This window comes from Festucalex cinctus, chromosome 10, assembly GCF_051991245.1.
Source record: "Festucalex cinctus isolate MCC-2025b chromosome 10, RoL_Fcin_1.0, whole genome shotgun sequence".
In the NCBI taxonomy this organism is placed as follows: Eukaryota; Metazoa; Chordata; class Actinopteri; order Syngnathiformes; family Syngnathidae; genus Festucalex; species Festucalex cinctus.
Genome location: NC_135420.1, coordinates 23,513,202 through 23,535,699, shown reverse-complemented (window position 1 = coordinate 23,535,699; position 22,498 = coordinate 23,513,202). Strand labels below are relative to the sequence as shown.

Below are 22,498 nucleotides of genomic sequence, written 5' to 3'. Positions count from 1 at the left end.
ATGTCAGCTTAAGTCATATATTTGTCTGTATTTTATTTTTATTTTTTTTTACAGTTTTAATCAGGTTTCAGGTTTAATCAGGTATATGTTTATTATGTTTTTTTGTCAAAGCCACTTAAATTATTTTCCAAGTGAGAAAGCGCCGAAGTTTAAGGGGATGAGAAACAGCAGGTGGGTCCTGCACTCGCCCCCTCCCGCCCGCCCGTATGCTTATGCGATTTGGGCGGGATTTGAACGGGCGCGCTCATTGTGAAGCGTGGGTGCCCCACGAGGTGGCAAACAAAGCCTCCTCCTCACACCCTGGTGTCATGACACGTGGACGTCTCATATAACAAGCACACATACACACGAGGAGACGTTCACAGACATTCAACAGCACGGTGTGAAACGCCAATTGAAGATGCATTCTGAACAGCGGGGCGGGCGGCCCGCTGTGTGGGCCGGGAGCGATTGGCTGAGGCGGAGAGGGCGTCGGTACACGTGAGTTGGCAGACGGCAGGGATGAGTCGACATGTGTCGACCGGCGTGTTTCGCTCGCGCTTTTGCTTTGTGTGTGCGTGTGGTGTCAGTGGGCGCTCGCTCGGCGACATGCAACATCCATGTGCAGGCGTACAAGTGTGACCATGTGCTTGGCCATTGGACCCACTGGGGGCGGAGCTGAAAGGAGAATAGGCTTTTTATGGTCAAGCATGGCATAACCATCATGTACTCCGCAGACAAAATATTAGGGACACATGCACACTTGAATGACAAGAGCCAGTGGCGAATTTCTCTCCTATATATATATATTTTTTTTTAAATCACATTTTTGTATTCTCTAATATATTTTATTTCGAAATAATACTGATATTGATATTTTATATTTTGTGTACTTTTTAAAAATTGTATTATGATTATTAGATGTTTGTATTGTTTTATATTTTTCAATTTTTCAAATAAAAACGTGGTTTCTTCCAAAATTCATCTATTTTTCATCTACCAGTAATATTTTTGTATTTTATGTTCTACATAAAAAATATGACTTTCAAAAGGTTTTAATCTCATATATTCTAATGTATTTTTCTTTTTTAATTATTTAATGAATTTGAATGAATGAATTTTTATGTTTCCTCAGTATTGTTTTATTTGTATTCATAAAAAAGATATTAGATCAAATACTTATGCTAATATATTTTGTCAACAATTTTGAAATATTTTGTTTAATTTAATATTGTAATAAATAAATAAATAAAATGTAGGAATATTTTTCTCATGTTTTTTTTTTCACATTTTGTAGTCTTATTTGATATTTTCCAATAATTTTAGATTATGTTTATTTTGTATTGTCTAATAATTTTTTGCACTTTGTTTCTATCATTGTATTTAGCTGTTAGTTTTTTCACCCCAATATTTTGTATTACCATTTTTGACTCCTATTTTGTATTCTTATTTTGTACTGTCTAAGATTTTTTTTTTAAATTTTATTTTCATTATCAAATATTTTAATATTTTCTTCAAATATTTGTGTATTTTTCATTTTCTACTTTTGTACGTTTTTGGGACATTTATTTGTCTATGAAGCCCTTTTGTATAAAAAGTTATGCGCATAAGATCACATATCACTTTTTATAGTTGTATGATGGTTAAGAATTAGCTGACTAGTCCAAAAAGGTTTCATGATGGCAAACAAATTCCCCCTTGGAACAGCTTACTTCTCTTTCCATTATTTGCTAAGGAAAAATGTGAAATCACTTGAAGGTCGAAAAGATATATAAATAACAGTGGAGGAGGCAAATCGCATGGTGTGCTTAAGTTCATGGATGGAAATGTAAAAAGAGTGCGTTGTGTTGTGTCAGCGTGAGACGCAGTCCAAGCTGTGCACGGCGAGCACATTAACGTGCTGACACACACACGTTCGCTTGGTTTAAGATGACACTTGGAAGAAAGCTCAAGCAACTCTACGAGTCTGCGTGCTCGGCTACACAGAATTTTGTATATGATGACGACACTCGTAGTTCTCAGATCGGAAGAATATGTGCCTTTGGCTGTTTTGTTATATAACATGTATATTTGCATTCCTACAGCATTTGAGTGAATATTTGAAGTTGATGCTAATTTGCTTTAGCATTTCAATAGGATTTTACATTGACTTTAGCATTAGCAATGTTTTTTTTTTTTTTTATCTTTCTCAATGTAATATTTATTGTTTAAATATTTACTCAATAAAATGCTCAAGTGTACTAAATATTTGCGGCTCACATTTGCAAATCTTTGACGCATAGGGCTAATAAGATAACCGTGATCGTTTTGATAATCTTTACATGAAACTTTGCCAACGTTTCATCGCTCGTCAAGAATGTGGTCAAAAGAAGAACTTTAACTGCGTGTTTTAATGGTGCAAACGACCCGAAAGTTCCCTTTTCTACCTTCAGCCAGTCTGAGTCGGTCCAAGTCGCGTATTAATTTGCCTAAAATCAGGCCACAGTTATGTAAGCGCTCTAATTCGTCCTCCCCGAGGGTAATCAACACTTTAAGCAGGCCCAGATGTGGGATAAACACACCGCGGACGGGTATTTATTTCCCAGTGGGACGCAGATACATGTTGTGTATTGCGCGAAAACATCGGTGGCAAGAAGAAAAAAATATTAACACAACCCTCAAGTTGAGGTTTGCGCGTCTCCCACAGAGGAGATCAACAAACCACCAAAGAAAAGCAGGAATAATCAAGGCGATGATGGACAGCGACTCTTAACGGAAAGTTTGCGGCGACACAGTGGAACCTCCAAAGTGGAACAAAATATTTGTGGTACACAATATTATATTATTACTACTTGTATTATTAGTATTAGATTTCCAGCTATCTTTTGTTGATTTTTGCACTATTTCCAAAAAACCTAACAACTCTCAAGTGCCCAGTTTTGGGGATCGTTTACCAAAAGAACATTTTCAACAGAATGAAGACAAAATTTGGTGAGTTTTGTGTCAAGGAAAGCAATCAGAATGTGAGTATTTTTGGCTAAACATTAGTACAAAACAATTTCAACTAAGCTTTTGCACAACTAAAATGGCGGCTTCAAACCAAAATGGCTGACTTCCGGTGTCTTTCTGTATATGAATTTTGAGACTTTTTGTTGTACGTCTACCGATGATAGACATGCCTACAAAACAAAAAAAAAAAGAAAAAAAAAAAAAGAAAAAAAAGGGTAGCACTATGGAGACAATTTTTGGGGGACATTTTTGTACTTCAAACCAACATGGCTGACTTCCTGTGTCTTTTCAAGCACGGGTTCTTGAGACTTTTTTGTGGGTCTGCTCACTGTAAACAGGCCTACCAAATTTCACATTGCTACGTGAAATTGTTTTTGGGGGCTGAATAAAAATAAATAAATAAATAAATAATACCATCTGGGGGAAGCACTTGCAAGCCAATTTTTTGGGTGCTTCAAATCAAAATGGACGACTTCATGTGTCTTTTCAGGCATAGGTTCTTGAGACTTTTTTTGTGGGTTGGCTCATGCCTACCAGATTTCATGCTGCAAAGTGGTATCTGTATCCGTGCAGAATGTCTGTCTGACCTTCATGAACATGCTGAATCCCGTCTTCAGGAGGTCCGTGAGGCCGCCGGACATGTGCTCGATGTCAGGACATTCGTGCTTGTCTGGGTGGAAGACTTCTTGAAGGACCTGTCGCAAGAAAGGTCGATAGGTCGCCTGCAAAAAAAAAAAAAAAAAAAGGGAATAAAATAAACAAGATGCCTTAGGTGGCGCTATAATGTAGTGATGGCCTTAAGAATAATAGCCAAAGGATGAAGGATTACAGTACACTTTTTACCCGACTCTTTTTTTTTTCCTGTTTTGAAGGGGCGGTCCCGTTTCATGCAAATAAGCTACTACTCAAATTGCCTCACTCTGCTCTCAACACCAAATACAGATGAAGACATGTTGCAGAGCTATGATATTCTAAATTATATATTTTAAAACAACACAAATTTTCAGAAATATGCAAATCACAAAAGCTTTACTTGGTTGTGTAATTTCTCCCTTGAATGACAAGTAGACTTGAACTCAACTTGTCTCCTTCAAATATTTCATTTCATTTCCACTGCAGACCTCCCTTTAACAGAGGATACAAAAGAGAAGTCTGTGGAATGTCAGCTGATATTCTTAAAAGGGAATTCAGTTCCAGCCCTTCTTCCAGGAATGCACCATTTATATCCTCAAAGCCAACACGGCGACCAGGCCTTTTTTTCTTCTTCTCTCGAGAACGCCTAACACAGTATGACATCCTCAATGGCGTAATCTTAAAATAGTCAGGTGGATGACCCAACATTTTGTGCACGTCATTTACTGTGTTTCCTTTGTGCCCCAATTAGTCGCAGACGAATAAATGTCTTGCTTTTACCACAAGGAAAGAAAACTGCTAGTAAAGCTAATTGTCTAGTTATAGAAATACTCGTTTTCACATGTAGAATCGTTAAAAAGTTAAATCAACCTTATTTATAGCGCGCTTTTTAAAATAACCTTAGCTGCATTTCTTGGCTAATTGTTAGCTTCTGTTAGCATGCTGACTATTTGGAGTGGATATGGTGGTCTTGACTTGCCTCTACACTAGAAAAAAAATGTATATATATATAAAAAAAAAAATCACGTAAAAATATAGGGGGTTGAATGACAAATCATTTTCCAAAATAAATGATTCGCCTATTAATAAACACCTCCTCCCATATGTGATTGAGTAAATAAAGCTCTGGGCTGTTAATTGAATGCAGAGGATGTTTTCGAAGAGAGCATATGTATATCGATCACTTCAGTATGCAGTGCAAGCCTCCCACTCGTCATCATTACATCAACTCCAATTTAGCAACGTTACAAAATGGGTCAACCTGCTCCTGCTAAGTGGGAGGTAAACAAAACAACGCTAACACCACAACAACATCTGTCTCTCTTGACGAACATCCTCAGGAAAACAAAACAAAAAAAACACCCTCGCAAAAACACACCCACATTATCATGAACGTCATACCAGGTTCCGCTTGCAAGCATGTGAGCACACGTGCCCGTATCACGTTTCCTCCCAAGTGTGATTTTTCTTGGCGCCGAGAAACGTGGATTGGTGAAATTAATTCAGCAAAAAAACAGCACGTTACATGAACACAACAGGACAGAAAAACATGTTAGGGAATGGAATGTTCGAGGCGAAAATGGAAGAAGTTAGCGACTGTTAGCATAACGACTGACTGGACCCCGAATTTTGTTAAATTGTATTAACATATAGTTAGCTAAAGCTTTGGCACCTCTTCTATTAGTGTAATGACTGACTACAATTTTGATATATTGTGGTACCTTGACTTATGAGTTTTATTTTTTCCATGACGACTCTCATAACTCTAATACACATTTTTTTTTTGTTCTGGTTTTAATGTTTTAGTAGTAGTTTTGTAATTGTGCATTTAATTGTGAATGATATTAAGTTAGGGCTGAAAAATATAGCAAACTCTTGTGTAGTAAGCTTGGAATCTTGTTTTGTTAGCTTAAAGGCTATCAAGGGGCTATTGACGTAAAGTTAGGGCTGAAAACTAACGAGTACTCTTGTATCATAAGCTTGCTAGCTCATTTTGTTAGCGTATAAATTACTTGGAAGTTAGTGAAGTTAGGTTAGGGCTTAAACCTTACTCGAACCCTTGTGTAATAAGCTTGCTAGCTTGTTTTGCTAGCGCAAAGACAACCTAGAACCTATGTGAAGTTAAGTTACAGCTCAAAAGTAACAAGAACTCTTGTGTTGTATACTTGCTATCTCCTTTCATTAGCGTGAAGTCCACCATGAGGTTAGTGAAGTAAAATTGCTGGATTGTTTGGTTAGCATAAACCCGGCAACCTGGAGACTAGTGAAGTTAAGGTTGGGCTCAAAACTAACAATAAACCTGTAGCTAGATTTTAGTTAGCATCACGTTTAGCTGGCGCCTGCTTATTTTGAATTAGAATCAGGACAAAAGAGGAGCCTGGATACAGTTAGTTTGTGTATCGAACATTTACGTAAGATGTGACTCAACATTTATCTACATAAACACATTTGTGGATGCTATCCTCCACACGGCAAGACAGCTTTTGTTTGTTAAGCTTTTACAATTTTCAAGGACTAACTTTTTTTTTTTTGCCCTTTCATGGTTATATAATATAAAAGGATGGCTAGATAAAGACCAGGAGGCTGTTGAAGTAGTGGTATTAAAAAACGTATAATGAAAAAGTGCTTTAATACTAGAATGTCCCAGGATGCCTTTATTTGGATGGTGACCTGAGTTGAGAGGCCGGTACCTGGTGGACACCGTCGCTGGCCGTGTAGACGTGACGCAGCTGCTTGAGGTGGTCTCGGGCGTGACTTAGCCCGCTAAGGGTCTCAAACATGCGCTCGAGCGTGGAATGGACCCGCTCGGTACTCAGCTCCTCCGCTTGTGTACAGCCTGGCAAAGAAAAACAGGAGAAAAAAAGATGTACAATGTGGAGAAAACAATATGTACATTTGTCATATTTCTAGAAAAAAATAGAAGACAGATATTTATTTATTTTTTAAAAATCGAACTTTTTTGGAAAAATGAAATATATTTCAGAATCTTTTTTTATTTATTTAAATAATTTCAACATATTGTTGCTATTGTACTGCTATTGTCAAGAAAACAACACATTTAGGAGACTTTTAAAAACGATTTGGATTGGAACAGTTTTCAAAAAATATATAATTTGGAATAATCAATATTTAAAACAACGCAGGCCTAAATATTTTTGAAAAAAAAAGTCATATTTGTATTTGTATGTAAAAATGTGAACTTTTAGTAATTTTTAGAGCAAAAATACTTTCAAGAAAACAACATAGATATTTAGGACAAAAACAATGTTATTGAGCAAAAGTCAATTTTTTATTTATTTTTTATTTTTATTTTTGTAAAACCACAAAAAGAAAAGCAAAAAAGAAAAAAAAGAAGCCCCTTTTTAAACAATTTTTCTGAAAAAAAAAACAAAAAAACTTGAATATTTTACAAGTGTCCAGAAGAAAAGTTTCATATTTGTTTCAGAAAATATGGTACAATTTTTAAAAAAATGTTTTGCAAAAAAAGTTTGCTATTTATATTTGTATATGTGAGTCTTATTTTTAAGTTATGCATTTTTTTAGTTGTATGAAAATAATTTGTATAACTTTTTTTTGGAAGAATAAGAACCAGTTTTATGTGAATAAGGTTGGCAAAATGGCTGTTCCAAGTCTTTCATTTCCAAGAAGAAAACAAAACAAAACAGTCGTATAGGTTTGCTGAGGTTTCATTAGTTCTTGGAAAATGCAGGCCGCCTGTCTTTGGCGCATAAGCGTAAATCCCACCTGTGTTGTTTCAACGTTGGCACGCTTCCTTGCAAACTGGCACGCAAAAAAGCCAACACATGCAGGAAAACACTTAGACTGGCAAAAAGTTACAAACCACGATGTCCTCAAACTAATTATAGAGTTCAAAAGATGGAAGCGATAGGACAAGAGCATGTTTTTCATCCCCGAGAAAACATTGCCCCCGACATCTAAAGAGAGGAAGCTGACGCTCTTGCAGAGTGACAGAAAAATAAGTTAGAACTAGGATTAAGGGGAACGTTTTTATTTTGCTGATTGGCAGGAACGTAACAAGCAATTAAAGAAACGCTCAGCTGTACAACATCAGTAAAAAAGCTGCATGCTGCAACTGTGTCAGCACGTATTCAGCATGGCTGCCAACCACCGCCAACACTGATGATTGCCAGGAGTGAACAAAGGAGCATTTGTGCAATGCCAAAGTACTTCACTAAATGCAAACATGGCTCGTTACACGCCTCTTTAGCTCCAACTTAATTCTTAATTAGGTTCTGTATAGGGCGAAACAATAGCTACACACAAAAAAATGCCATATTGAGTTTTTTTCTGAGAAGCAAATTGTATATTTAAAAAAAAAAAATGCAATCTATGTGAATGTTTCATACTTCTCAAGATTGTTTAGTGATTTTTTTTAGTTCAACTCAACTTTATTTATAAAGCGCTTTAAAAACACGCATTGCTGTATACAAAGTGCTGCACATGAAACAGGAATCGGTTGTGCAGTAAAGAATAAGGTAACAAAACAAGAACAAAGAAAACATTTTGAAGTGAGGATACAAAACTGTTTTTTTCCACAACAGTGGTAGTTTTGTAAGAATGTTTGAATAGGTTACTGATGTTTTTTTTTCCCAAAATAAAAATTGAATTCAACAAAAATAGAATACAATTGTGTATTTTTGACAAATGTATAAAAATTTATATTTTGAAGAATTCTTCGTATTGTTTGCTTTTCTTCTTCCTCTTATTGTTATTATTATTATTGGTTTTTTCTTATTAGTTTTTTTTCTTTTTACAATAAATAAAGCTTTATTTTGTAAAGAAAATTGTGAATCTTTCCAAGAAGTAAAGTTGCATATTAAAAAAAAAAAAAAAAAAAAAAAAAAAAAAAGAAATGCAGAAAAAAGTAGTACATTTTTGAATAAAAAACGGCTACTAATATTGAGAGAATTTGTACATAAACATAAAAAAACAACAAGCCATAGGTGTATTTAAGAAAAATATATAAACTTTTTTTTAGGAAAAATTATTATTGAGAAAAAAATATATATATAATTGAAGAAAAAATATTAATCTTACACTAATAGTGTTATCTATTCTGTAAAATTCTAAGAAAAAAAAGTTATATTAAAAAAAAAAAAAAAAAAAATCCAAGAAAAAAGTTTTATTATGTCCAGAAAACATGAGAAAAAAAAACTCGTCAAGTTTTTGAGAAAAAGTTCAGACTTTTGAGCAAAAAATATCTACTTTGGAGAAACGCCAAAGATAAAGCGAAACACGTTTAGCATGTCTCCCGTCACTATTGCCATCCACCGTTCGCATCAAGCTTGAAATTAAATTGGATCTTACATAAGACAGCGTATGAGCTCACATGTTAATAACACATCTTCAGACATTCCTATGTACAGTATAAACATGCAGATCCTGTGCAGTATGATACATGACGACGCCCCCTTGCACGATGTAAAGATAGCTTTCCCAACTGTAAAAAGTGACCTCCTTCACAAATACTTCCCCTGATTTTATTGGGCTGACTCCACAGGTCAACGTCAGCGCGGTTAGATAATGCTCGGGCGGCAGCTTGGCTTTGTCAACCTTAAATCTAGGAAGTTTGTGCCATTTTGTGGCGGACATCCAAATTCAACGCGGGCAGACTTTGTTTTGAGCGGTTGCCTGTCTCCCGGAATGCGACCCCCCCCCCACGACGACTGCAAGGTAAACTCTCCCTCCGGGGACAAAGCGCAGGGTGAGACCACGGACAGCATTTCGGATGTGGGTTTTATCTTAAAGCATTCGCACTAATCCGAGCGTCGTAAAATAGAAGCAGGTGTGACACCTGCACCTTTTTGGAAGTTGCGTGCGAGCGCTAACGAAAGAAAGAGTCTCACGAAAGGCCTTTTTTTTTTTTTTAATCTCTTCTCGCATACCCTTTAATTCACTTCCACACTGATGACTCAGCAGTTCAGCTGTGTAGGGTCACTTTTGTCTCATTTCTCCAATCAAATTCCATCTAACTATTAAATTATTCCCAATATATGAATGGTCGTTAGATTTTACGCTCAATAAGATTTCAGCCCCTGTGTTACCATTCTCAATAAACAATACTCACCAGCATATATTCTTTATCCTCTGCGAAGAAAAAACAATATTTCTGCGGCTTACTTCGCATTTTAAACGCTAAACAATGATTTTGAAGGTGGCATGTGTGTGCTAGTTGTGAGATTGGGTTTTCAGATGAAGGGCGTATCAAAGTCATTTGCGGAGCTTGACGGGAAATCGCAAGTGAGCGCACGCCGCTCGATCAACCCAACCCCGTCTGCAAAAAAAACAAAACACGTTCTCACGCGACGCTCATATGACTCAGCGCAGCAGCTATCCACTTGTTAGGGGAATTAAAGAATGCACTCATCATGTGGCATTGAAATAAGAGACGGTGAGGGGTGAGTCAGTGTTCCGTTGTGCAGAGGAATAGATAACCGTAGGGGATGAATTGCATTTCAGAGAATAAAATATATTTTTTTTACACAGATGTTAATGGTGTCATGTTGGCGTCAGAATATGGGTTTTGTTTATTTTTTAAACAATAACATCATAAGTATTTCCATGGACAAGTGATGAAAACGATGACATTTTACCGTTTGTTTACAGGATAATAGCATTTTTGGTGTCAGAAGATGGGTCCCAAAGTGGATTTTTCACAAAGATATAGAAAGTAGCTTTTTACACAAGTCTGCTTTCTATAGATAACTGCTAAAAAATTTCTTTTGACATCAGAAAAGGGATCCTAAGGTTAAAGGGATACTTCACTTATTTAGCCCTTTATAGCAATAAAAAGTTCATATTTTGTCTATAATTAATTTGATTCTTTCATTATTTTTCACGTACAATGAGTACCTTTAAAAACACACTTTGCAACTTACTGTCGACTGAACATGACATCACAAGGGCTCAGGCAACCAATCACAGCTCACCTGTTTTCTAGGTTTGGTCATGTGACATTCACAAGCTGAGCTGTCATTGGTTACCTGAGCCCTTGTGATGTCATTTTCAGTCGACAGCAAGTTGCAAAATGTGTTTTTAAAGGTACTCATTGTACATGGAAAATAATGAAAATATCAAATTTATTATAGGTAAAATATTAATATTTGACTGCCAAAAAGGGCTAAATAAGTAAAGTATCCCTTTAAATTATTTTGGTATCAGAGTCCCGATTTTTTTTTTAAACCAACATTACCATGTCCACAAAAAAACAAAAACAAACAAAAAAACAACGTGTGAAAACAAGCCATTGGTGTCAGAAGATGGGTCTCAGAGTCTACTTTTTTAAAGACAGACAGAGAAAGCGGTTCTTTACCCAGGAACTTGTTTTTGACATCCGAAAAGAGATCCCAAAAAATGTCTCCGTTTCGACATGAAACCAACATTGCTGCTAGTTTAAGGCTTTATGGCAAAAGTATATTTCTGGTGCCAGAAAATGGTTCCCTAATTGAACTTTTGGCGTTAATACAAAACACTGCAGTTTGGACCAGTACAATGTTGCTAGCCTACCATCCTGCACCTTTAAACATCCATTTAGTAAGTAATTGCATATACAAGGAAAAAACAAAACAAAACATCAAAGTCGGGAGGAAGTAAGAAGTCATTACGGCCGCAGCATTTTTCGTTCGGCCATGTGGCCTGCGGAATCAAAACATCGCGTTTCCTCAACAACCCTCAAAACACCACAAGCAACTCTTTGTGCCGCTGCACTTATCAGCGGAATGCTCTTATTATAAATATGCCGGCCGCTCGGCCTATTTTGAGGCCTGATCAAAACGGCTATTCTGAGGTTAGAATGAGGGGAACGTGACTCAGGGACGAGTGACGGTCGGAAAATAGACCCGAGCAACTATTTGGAGCCTTCTTTATCAACCTCTTGAAGGTGAACGCGGCAGGTCTGTCATCGTCATTGCGCTTTTCTGTTATGTGACGCTCCACTTCCACATGGCGCTAATATGAGGATGATGTAAGCTCAATGTTCTTATGTCACTCTTTATTCAACCTCGGTGGCTTTGAGTCGCTATCTACTTGGCTGCGGAAGCCTCTTGAGCTAGGCAGAATGCTAACATAACATGATGGGAGTAAATGGTCAAAATCGTAACCCCACGTGCTGGGTCAAATCCTAAACGGAATCAGCCAGGTTAGCAATGTCACCCATTTTAGGTTAAATTTGACCCATCAGTTTAAACAAGTAAGTAGAAAAAATGCTTAAGTACTAGTAGTATTAGTTCTTTTAACTCATTAATGTAATGTGTTCGACTCTCATTACCAGTAGTAGATTACTGGTTCAAATTACAAAATGCTAACATGCTAAAGATTGTGACTCTTCACAACGTTGATGAAATGTTAGCATGCTAACCGTTTATACGTTAACATTCAGTATAGCAAGAAAGAAAACTTTCAGTTCTTTGCTCCACAGTCAAGTCAAGTCAAGTCAAGTCAAGTCATCTTTATTTATATAGCGCATTCAAACAGTGGTTTTGTAGGAATGTCTAGTTTTGAATACTGGTGTATTAAAAATAGATAAAAATTGTGGATTTTGGAGAAACATAAAAATTTATATTTTGAATTATTATTATTACTATTATTATTATTATTATTATTAAACAAGTAATAAAGCTGTATTTTATTAAGAAAATTCTGAATCTTTCCTAGAAGAAAAGTATATTGTATATTTTCTTAAAAAAAAAAAACTGCAGAAAAAAGTAGTATTTGGAAAAAAGGCCTAATTATTTTGAAAAAAAAATTGTATATAAACATAAAAAATAAGTCACAGGTGTATTTTAAAGAAAAAACTAAACTTTTTTTTTTTTTAAACGGAGAAAAAAATGTGTATATAATTGAAGAAAAAAAGTGGTCATCTTAGACTAACAGTGTTTTATATTTTCGAGTAAAAGTCTTTTTTTTTTTAAAGAGATATTGAAAAAAAATGTCATAACTGATAGTTCATATCACAAAATGTGAACATGATTGTTACTCTTTGATATCGCAAAGTTGATAAAACGTTAGCATGCTAACTGTTTATACGTTGACATTCAGCATAGCAAGAAGGAAAACTTTCGCTTTTTGCTCCATGGAGCTGATTGGATAGTGCAGGTGTCCCTAATGAAGCGTCTATTGGAACACTGAATTGCATTCATTCAAGTTTGAGCTGTGTTGGGCTCACTCGTCTCGGTGGGACGTTAAAAAAAGAAAGAAAGAAAAAAAACAACAACATTTTTCTTGTCACTGAGTCGCATTTTTTTTCTCCGCAGAAATGAACCGGCGACGGCCGAAAACCGAGAACACTCATGACTCGTCTTTCACCTCCACTTTGGCCAGTGTGTGTGCGCGCGCATACTTTCATGGTCGATCAGTGAAATCTAGCACTCGCAACTCCACAGACTGAAAAAAAGGAGCAAAAATGAGAACGTTGCACGCAATCCAACTTGAGACCCCTGCTTCACATGCAAGGAGGTGAGCGGGGGTGGCGGTGGCGGTTGAGGGATGAATTATGGGATGTAAAACAAACCCGCTTTTAGCACATCAGGCCTGTCTGTACAGTGTGTCGGACTTCCTGCTTTGGCTTTCAGCAGTTATATAAGCACGATGATCAGCATACACTTTCATACAGAGCAAAAAGCAGCGCATGCCAAAGAATTATATATATCGTTTACGTAATAGCAAAGCCAAATGTCTTTAAGTCTAGATTGTCAGGTCAGCTGTCGTTTTCCCAAAATGTTCTAATGTGACTTGGGCCACGATGTTATTAAGCTAACAATAAGGAGAACATTGATAAAGAAAGTTCAAATAGTCAATTTGAATTTCCCAAAATGTAATTTCCGGAAAATAAAATTGTATACTTTCGAGATTTTTTTAAAATCTAATTATTAGGATGATGAAGATGATTATTATTATTATTATTATTATTATTATTATTTATTTATTTATTTACACATTTTCAAGAATTTGAAATGTTTTCTTTTTTTTTTTTTTTTTTAAATGTTTTTGTTTTTTTTGAGAAAAAAGGTTGTGTGCAGTATTTAGTAGTTTAATAAATATTCGAATTATAACAATTGCAGATTTTAAAGTTGGATGTTTAAGAAAAATAAATAAAAACTTACATATATTTACATATATTTAAAAAAAACAAAATATTTGAGATGTATGCATTTTTTTTTTCGAAAAACATGTTTTAAGCAATTTTAAAAAAAGTTTTATTATTTAAAACAAATTTATGACAAAAATTGCATTTTCAAAAACATTATTTCACAAAAAAAAACCTCACATTAAAAAAAGTAAATTAAAAATTCAAACTTTTTGGCGAGAAAAAGTTGAGAATTTTAAATTTTTTTATAAAAAATATAAAATATTTACGACATATACAACAAAGGGTGCATATTTTCAAAAAGTTGTATATTCTTAAAGGAAAATATGTTTAAAAAATAAAGTATTATATTTTTGAGAATTTGCACACACACAAAAAAAAAAAGTATTTCAGTGATTTTTGGGGCAGAAAAAAAAAGCTGCATATTTTAAGTAAATTCATGGCAAAAATTTGCATATTTTTAAAAAGTTGTAAATTGCTGCATATTTTCAAGAAAAATGTAGTAGACTTACTAAAAAGTTTCATTCTGGAGGTAGGATGTTTTTAATGAATGGATTTATTAGCCGATTAAGTGGCGTGTCCAAATATTGTCGACTGAAGTGTGAAATGTGAGCTCAAGAGGATAAAGAAAAGATTAAAGCTGAGCTCAGTAAAAGTCAGTACAAATGTTTGCCAAAGCTAAATGAACCAACAGCATGACTAAGGAGCACTTCAAAAGCAAATACATACAGTACATACAAGTGCTCCAGTGCGCACTGTGAAGTGTTCACTAGTTCTTTTGAGCATTCAGCATCTTTTTTTTTTTTTTTTTTTTGAAGTGCTTATTAGGCCTCGGCCCTTGAGATTTATGTTGCTCGCACGGTAACAGATAGATAACAGAACCCCTTGTCTCATAAGTTCTTGCATTCAATTAGGTCACATAAAAAAGGAAAATAAAAGTCGTACACTGACTGCAAAAAAGTTTTGAGAAAACAAATAGAATTTTGTACAAAAATGCATACAGTGTCATTAGTTGTTTTTTTTTTAAATTAAATAAAAATAAAATAAATAAAAATAAATATGCCCTATTCTCAACTTCTTACTTTTATTTATTTTTATAACAAATTTAAACATCAGGCAAAGTTAATCCATGTAAAAATAAAATGCACAGTTTTAGGTTTTATATTGTGATAGATTATAACTAATTCCCTGCCACTTGCCAATTATGTTTTTTTCAATGGGGATGGGTGGGGGAGCGTCTGATGCTGCTCCATTGTAAATTTCAAATTTGGAAACAAACTTTAATGATGCACAACCAAACAGAAGAGAACTGAAGTGGTGGTGGTGGTGGTAGTACAATGGTCTGCGGCTGCTATGTTACTTCAGGACATGGACGACTTGCTAAATCCATCCATCCATCCATCCATCCATCCATCCATTTTCTTAACCGCTTGCTCCTCACAAGGGTCGTGGGGGTGCTGGAGCCTATCCCAGCCAGCTTCAGGCAATAGGCGTGGTACACTCTGAATTGGTTGCCAGCCAATCGCAGACTTGCTAAAACCATGAATGAATTCTGCTTTAGCAGGAAATCCTGAGAACGAATGTCCAGTTTGTGACCTCAAGTTGAAGTGCAATTGGGTTCTGCATAAAGAAAAAATAACATTAAAAAAACCCACAAGCAAGTCACCGTTTCAATGGCGCAATGTGAAAATGTGGCTAAATTGGAGATGGAGCTCACCATTTGAAGGTCCGCATGAAACAGGAGCTTTAGAAAAATACAGAAATAGCTTTTCGGGGCCAAACTTAACCTAATGATTCACTGACTGCTTCATCAAATTAAAATGTTATATAAGCCGTTTCTTTATTCAGCCAGTCTTACACAACCACGAAAGTATTCTACCTCTTGAAAACAACCTTGTCTGTCAAAAGAAACCATTCGCAGCATTTTTCCACCAGTTATTCGGTTCAATATATTGATTTTTTTTTTCTTCTCATGAATAGCCTTGCTGGCATACAGTCTGCATCAATCGGCAATTGTTTGTTACACAATCATAGCTGCGCATGTGCGTGTGTGTGAAGGAATGTCATTAGGTCCGCGATGACTGAACGAGTGTGCCAGGTCACAATTTCTATTATGATTACTATTTGCTGATATATGCTGACGGTCAGTGATGGAGAGCAGGCAAACAGGTGTGTGGGGGTGTGCGTGTGTGGGGGTGTGTGCGCGCGCACCTCCGAACCGATCGCAGAGCCTTTTCAACACTTCTCAATTCAAAATCATTCCTGTGGTCCGACGTCAGAAACTGCATACATCAGGTTGTTCCACAGCATACAGGAAAAAATTGATTTAAATAGAAAGAAGTTTTATTTATATATTTTTTTACTCTTTAAAAAAAACAAAACAACAAACAAAAAAAAAAAAAAGAGTTGCTTGTAGAGAAAATTGTCCCGAGAATATTTTTGGGCAAAAACGTTTTTTTTTTACTTGTTCTTCTTAAAAAAAAAAAAAAAAAAAAAAGAAAAAAAAAGTGTCCTCTCACAAAGTGATTTATCTTTAAAAGTACTCAACTCTTTTTTTCTTTTATAATAAACAACTTCGTTAAAAAACGTTCAGTTGCTGAAAAGATAATAATAATAATAATGATAATAATAATAATAATCATAATAATAATAATGATGCATTATATTTAGAGGTGTCTTTCTTGCGCTCTAAGAAACCGTACAGTTTGTTGAGGGAATAAAAACAAAACAAAACAAAACAAAAAAGCACAAAACAATCAGCAAAAGTAGGACAGCACTGCCCTCCAGAGGGCCATTAGAAGTATTACACCAATCGTGACAACAGTTATTTTCAGACAACATACTTGTGCTTTTTTTATTTTTTTTTAAATATTGTGTCCTCTCAAAATGCAACTCTTATTTTCCTTTATAATATACAACTTGTGTAAAAAAAATAAATAAAAAAAATAAATAAAAAATAAAAAACAACAGTTGAGACGAGTAAATTGTGCACATAGCGCCCTCTGCCGGTCAAAAGGAGATTGACTCCTTACATATCAGCTGGGTTCACCATTTCCAGTCCTCAAGGTCCGGAGTCCTGCAGGTTTTAGATGTTTCAGCCCATCAGCATGCCTGATAAAAAATACCTTTGGTATCAGGAGTGTTAGTAGGCGGAAACATCTAAAACCTGCAGGACTCCGGAGCACGAGGACCGGAATTGGTGAACCCTGTGCTAGACTGCACACTGTCAAACTCAATTTCAATATACCGGTATACCACTAGAAATAACAAATACAATAATAACATGAAGCACCATAAGTAGCAACTGGGGGTTCAGTATCTTGCTCAAGGACAATTCAATATGGTCACAAGGGCCGAGGGTTGAACCCACAACCTTTGTTTGCACCATTTTAGCCATGCCGCTCCATATGCATATATATTAGTGGTCAGTGACAAGGTCAAAGAGGAGCATAGTGTGAACAAAACCCCCCCCCAAAAAAACCGACCTTCCTCGGGGACCAAACGTGCAGCTGGAATTTGCATCACTGGCGTGGACATGCACGCACACACAGGACCCTAAAAGTACCTGGGGGGCCCAAGGCCGAACCTCCCCGGAGTGCTGCCACACACTGGACTGGAGGGAGGAGGGGCCATCAATCAAAGAGGCCTCTCGAAAAAAAACACCTCTCTGAAAAAAAAAGTTATCGTCAAACCTTTCCTCTTGGACTGAGCTGGGGGGGGGGGGGGCTGCGATGGTGGGGGTTTATAAGGTCTTATTTTCACCGTCCGGGAAAAACACGGGCCTCGGCGCTGCTGTGTTTGTTTTCCAAGTAGAAACATGTGAACATGTTTGTTGCTCACTGGGCTAGAGTTACGCACCAGCATCCATTAACACATTGTGCACCGTTTAGTCACGCATGCACACACACATGGCTACAACAGCGTACAAATAAATTAGGCCCCCCCCACCCCCCCAATTGGAAATCATATAAACAATTACACACCCTCACATTCACATGCACATTGATCAGTTTCCTCTGGCGCCTGCGAAATTGAGCGCTGTCACCATGTAGATGGATTTCATAAATACATTTTTAAAAATCTGAGTAAAACTGAGAACCCTCCCGGGACCGTGGCTTTGCGCTCGTCAGACCGCCTCACAACGCTGGAGAAATTTTCCTCCATGTGTACGTAATAAATGGACAGTTCAAAAAGCTTTGAAAAAGGGCATCCTGCTCATTTACAAAATGACTTTAAGTACATTGACTGATGCAGTTGCTGACTTGGCCACAAGGGCGCACTGTTAGACAAGCCTGCAGCACATACTCTGTAACACCCGGCAACCCCCATCATTTCAGCCCCCCAACTTCTCAATCCATCCATCCAAAAACAGACCTCTCTGCCAGGAGAACTGGGGAGCTGTTTTTTCACGCTCTCCTGAGGGGGATAAGCATCTTTTTCTTTTTTTTTTTTTGAGGCGGCCCAGATGTGAGGCACCAAACCTGCTTGAATAAAAAACACAGTCACTTTCTCTGCTCCTCCTCCTCTTAACCTCCAACTATTCACTCCATTTTTAACACAAAGTGTCCAAGTGCATCTCGTCCTCCGCCCTTCCTCCCAAATTGGCCCCGTCTCCTTTTTCTTTCCTCGGCGTTGCGGGTTCCAAATAAACGCTCTCAAACACGCAACACATGCGTTGAAGAACAAAAGGCAATAAAGTGATACATAATGCCGAAAAAAAACAAATCAGAACCCGCGCTTATGCAGACGAGTCACACGGTCCCGACGACCCAGTGACAGACGCATCATTTCGCCTCCTCCACTTTGTTCTCCAGCTTATTGTTCCGCTCGTAAAATTCCCCACGTGTTTGTATGTGTGACATGTTAGTGCACATTTGTGATGGCACATCTGGATGGAGGGAGGGCGTGGCGGCTCACACGACTAAAAATCCATATGACGAACAAACATTTTTGAGAGGAACAAGGCAGAATTGTCTTATAGGGCGTCTAGCCTAGCTTGAATAACCAACACAAGTTGCTGCAAAGTGAATTTGGGATTTACAAGGCAAGGCCGAGACACCGGTAGGTGTGCTGTCTGCGTGGATTAAGCCTCTTTTTTTTTTCTTTTTTTTTTCCACGCACAGATCCCACAAAATTTCTGTATCTGAGGCGAGTAAGAGAAGACGTTCGTCCCCACTTGGCCTATTCATTCAGAAGCACGTTAGCGTTTGGGAGAAGTTACAGTTGAAAATTAAAAAAAAAAAATACTTCCAAGACCAGCTTCAACCATTAACCAAAAAAAAAAAAAAAAAAAGTCAATGACCAATGCCTGAAATCGAACAGGAAGTACACAAAAAAACAACAACTTCGAACCACAAACTTAGCGCTGAAGCTAATATGACAGAATAGTTAACAAATACAAGCCAAAAACACATACAAACCATCCAAATGCATCAAACTAGCATTTAAAAAAGTAACTCAGAGTGAAAAAAACCTGATGGCTAAACTTTAAGGCAAATAAACACACACATGGTCAAACAAGATAACGCGATATCAAATATGGCAGCCAAGCAGCCTCCAGTAAGCCCCCCCCCCCCCCCCCCCCCCCCCACTGCCGCTCCAAGCCGCCACGCCTCGCTAAACCATGCTAATGATGAGCTGGTGGGAGGGGCCTAGCTAAGGGCCCAGCCCAGGGTCACGTTGGGCCAATGTTCATTCCCGTCCCTTGACTGATTATAACACCAACAAAACAAACATGGACGCCGGACTTTTTTTTTTTTTTTTGGCCTATCAGATTTCAGTTTCTATGTTTCCAATACAACTTCAAATATATCAGAAATGTTTTTTTTAACCAATGTGATTTCATATTCTGCCTTCCGACTAATGAACCATCATTAGCGATTTGCACACGGCAGCCATTTTGAATCCCTGGCTCATTTAAAAAAAAAAAGGCTTTTGCGAATGAATAAGTACATCCCATTGAAGTTGATGTGCGGGCTCTTGTTCTTCTACAACTTCAAACCAAACGTACAATGCACTAATGGAATTAAAGAGACGTCAAATTATGTTAGCCTGCAAGTGAATCACGTTTACGACACTTAAATCAACAAAAACCAACAATGAGAAAAGAAAAAAGAAGAAACAATGGAGGACAGTAATGGACGCAGCCATTAGACAGGAGGAGGACAGATAGAAGCGAGGGTGGTGCTGCTGATGAAAAGACATGATTAACCTTTGATCCTCACTCACGTTTGTGACTGTGTGTGTGTGTCAGATGATAAGTGTGCTATGTGCTTTGGCGCTCCCAGGAGACACACATGCAGATAATGTTGAGGCTGCATGGTCAGACACTTTGTAATACTGCGTATGAGGTGGTGGTCGGGCCAAAAAGTTTCCATATTGTGCTTTTGAATTCAATTTCAGGATGAACCAAACATCACTTAATATGCAGTTCAGTTGTGTAACTTTACATTTGCAATTAATCTTTTGGAATTGTTTGTCCCCCCCCCCCCCCCCCAAAAAAAAAAATGGGCAAAGTCTTTTGTCCCCCCCCCCCCCAAAACAAAACAAAAAAACAAAAACAAAAAACAAAAAAAACAAAACAAAACAAAAAACCCCAAAACAAAACAAAAAAACTAGCTACTTAGCTAGCTAGCAAGACAATGTAATGTAGCAACTACATCGTTACTGTTTACAAACAAAACTAGCTACTTAGCTAGCTAGCAAGACAATGTAATGTAGCAACTACATCTTTACTGTTTACCAAAAAAAATAAAATAAAATAAAAACTAGCTACTTAGCTAGCTAGCAAGACAATGCCACGTAGCAACTACATCTTTACTCAGTCACAAAAACATGGACAAAATTCTTTGGTTACTAAAATAATTTCGATAGCTAGCTAGCGAGATTTAAAGATGTAGCTGCTACATTAGCTAACTAGCTAATAAGCTAACGTAGGAGCTACATCTCATTTCTTCATTTCGCTTAATAAAAAACAAATTTAACAGTTGAATTTATGCCGCATGTATACATTTTAATTCCTGGGGACGCAAATGGCACAAATTTGGTAGAAATTTTATTTGCACTGTGAATGCACCGTGACGCAACATGAAGCAAGATTACACACACGTGTTAAGATAAAAAATGCTGACTCACACATACTGTATGGTTTTCTTTATAGTGAAACAAATTAGTCACTGACATGCACTGACGGAGGACGGAGGACTTGCTTGCGCGCGCGCGTGTGTGGGTCTCGCACTGTTGCGCAAAGTCCACGCTTAACAAAGTGCAGGACCGAGAACAAAGACACATCTTTTTGTAGCGTGTGATCAGGCCGACTGATGACACATTCTTGTTAAGATGGAGCATCTCAACTTACACACAAACACACAGATGAGCACCAGAAGAAGACAGATGAGAGCAAGAAAGACGGAAAAATGCTGATGTTTTGGCCAATTTCGTTAAATATGGATACAAATGGCGCGGTGTTGAATATTTTTTGATAAGAAAACGGATGCAAATGTTTTGACAAGTTAAAACGGACGACCATAAGTTCATATTAAAACAGATACAAATTGTACTTTTGACCATTTGTTTACATGAAAATATACAAACTTTCGCCTTTGATAGATTGTTTACATGAAAAATTTTTATTTTTTTATTTTTTAAAAAGTGTCATTTTGGCTGTCTGTTGACATGAAAACTGATTTTAAAAAAAATGTAGTTTTGACTGTTTCTATGCATGGCAATGAATACAAATTGTGCAGTTTTTCTTTACATGGAAATGAATAAAAACCGCCATTTTGACTGTGTGTTTACTTGGAAATGGATACAACCATTTCCATGTGTGTTCTGCTTTGATTGTTTACATCAAAATTGACTCAGTGTGCTTTTGAACACTTGTTTGCATAAAAACAGACATCAACAGTATAAATGGTGTCACTGTTTCTTTGATTAAAACATTTTCTGTCCATTTGCTTACATTCAGTTAGTTTCTTCAAATGAAAACAGATACAGATTACTTCCAATGGGAAAAATTCAGTAAATCCCAACAAAACTGGACTAGTCAAATGGACGTTCCGCTGTATACGACAAGATACGAGGCGACTCCTTTATCTCAGGAGGAAGCGTCCTATCACAGGAAGTCCGATCCTCCTAATCGCGGCTGCGCTTCCCGTTCGGGTCCCTGAGCCACATCATCTGCAGACCTAAGAGGCCACGCGGGCAGGCGTCCCACACAAACATGCATTCATGCTGGGCTGGAGGAACAAGTGAAAGTGGATTACAGGGCGGACCGCTAGCAGACATAGCACTTAACGTATTATACGCTGACACTGTGACTTAAAAAACTAGCTAAAAACTCTGTACAAACTATAATTTCATCGTTTTCATGAAGTCTGTAATTAGAGAGTGCGCGTGTGTCATCCAGGTCTGAGAGGGTGATGCTGGGCTCGACCGTCGGCCACAATAACGTCTGATGATGTAGATGCTAACGCTTAGCATGACACAAATAACTCACACAGACATAAAGCTTGAACATATACTCGACTCTTACACACTGTGCAATTCAAGCTAAATAAATAACTATATTTTCCGGACTATAATTCACTCCGGAGTGTAAGTCCTAGTGTAGTCAAGACCTAGACCAGTACAGCTCGGATGCGCACCTGAAATCCGGGCTTTTTGGCATGGTAAAGAAGGTGGCCACTGGCATGAATGCATGTTTTTCTTCTTTATATTTTTCCTCTACTACTATTTCTACGACTACTACTAGTACATAGACTACTGCTACTACATTTTTGTGCATTACAACCA

General features: G+C 37.1%; 1 protein-coding gene across 2 annotated transcripts in view; it reads right to left on the bottom strand.

Moving 5' to 3' along the window:
* The window catches only part of scfd2 (sec1 family domain containing 2), a 93,742-nt gene that overhangs the window by 3,728 nt on the left and 67,516 nt on the right, over positions 1-22,498 (bottom strand). For both annotated transcript variants that reach the window (XM_077535239.1, XM_077535240.1), the window contains exons 8-9: positions 6,291-6,436; positions 3,555-3,689 (exon numbers count right to left, since the gene is read on the bottom strand). In XM_077535239.1, the coding sequence (XP_077391365.1) occupies positions 3,555-3,689; positions 6,291-6,436 (281 nt within the window). The remainder of the gene's footprint in view (positions 1-3,554; positions 3,690-6,290; positions 6,437-22,498) is intronic.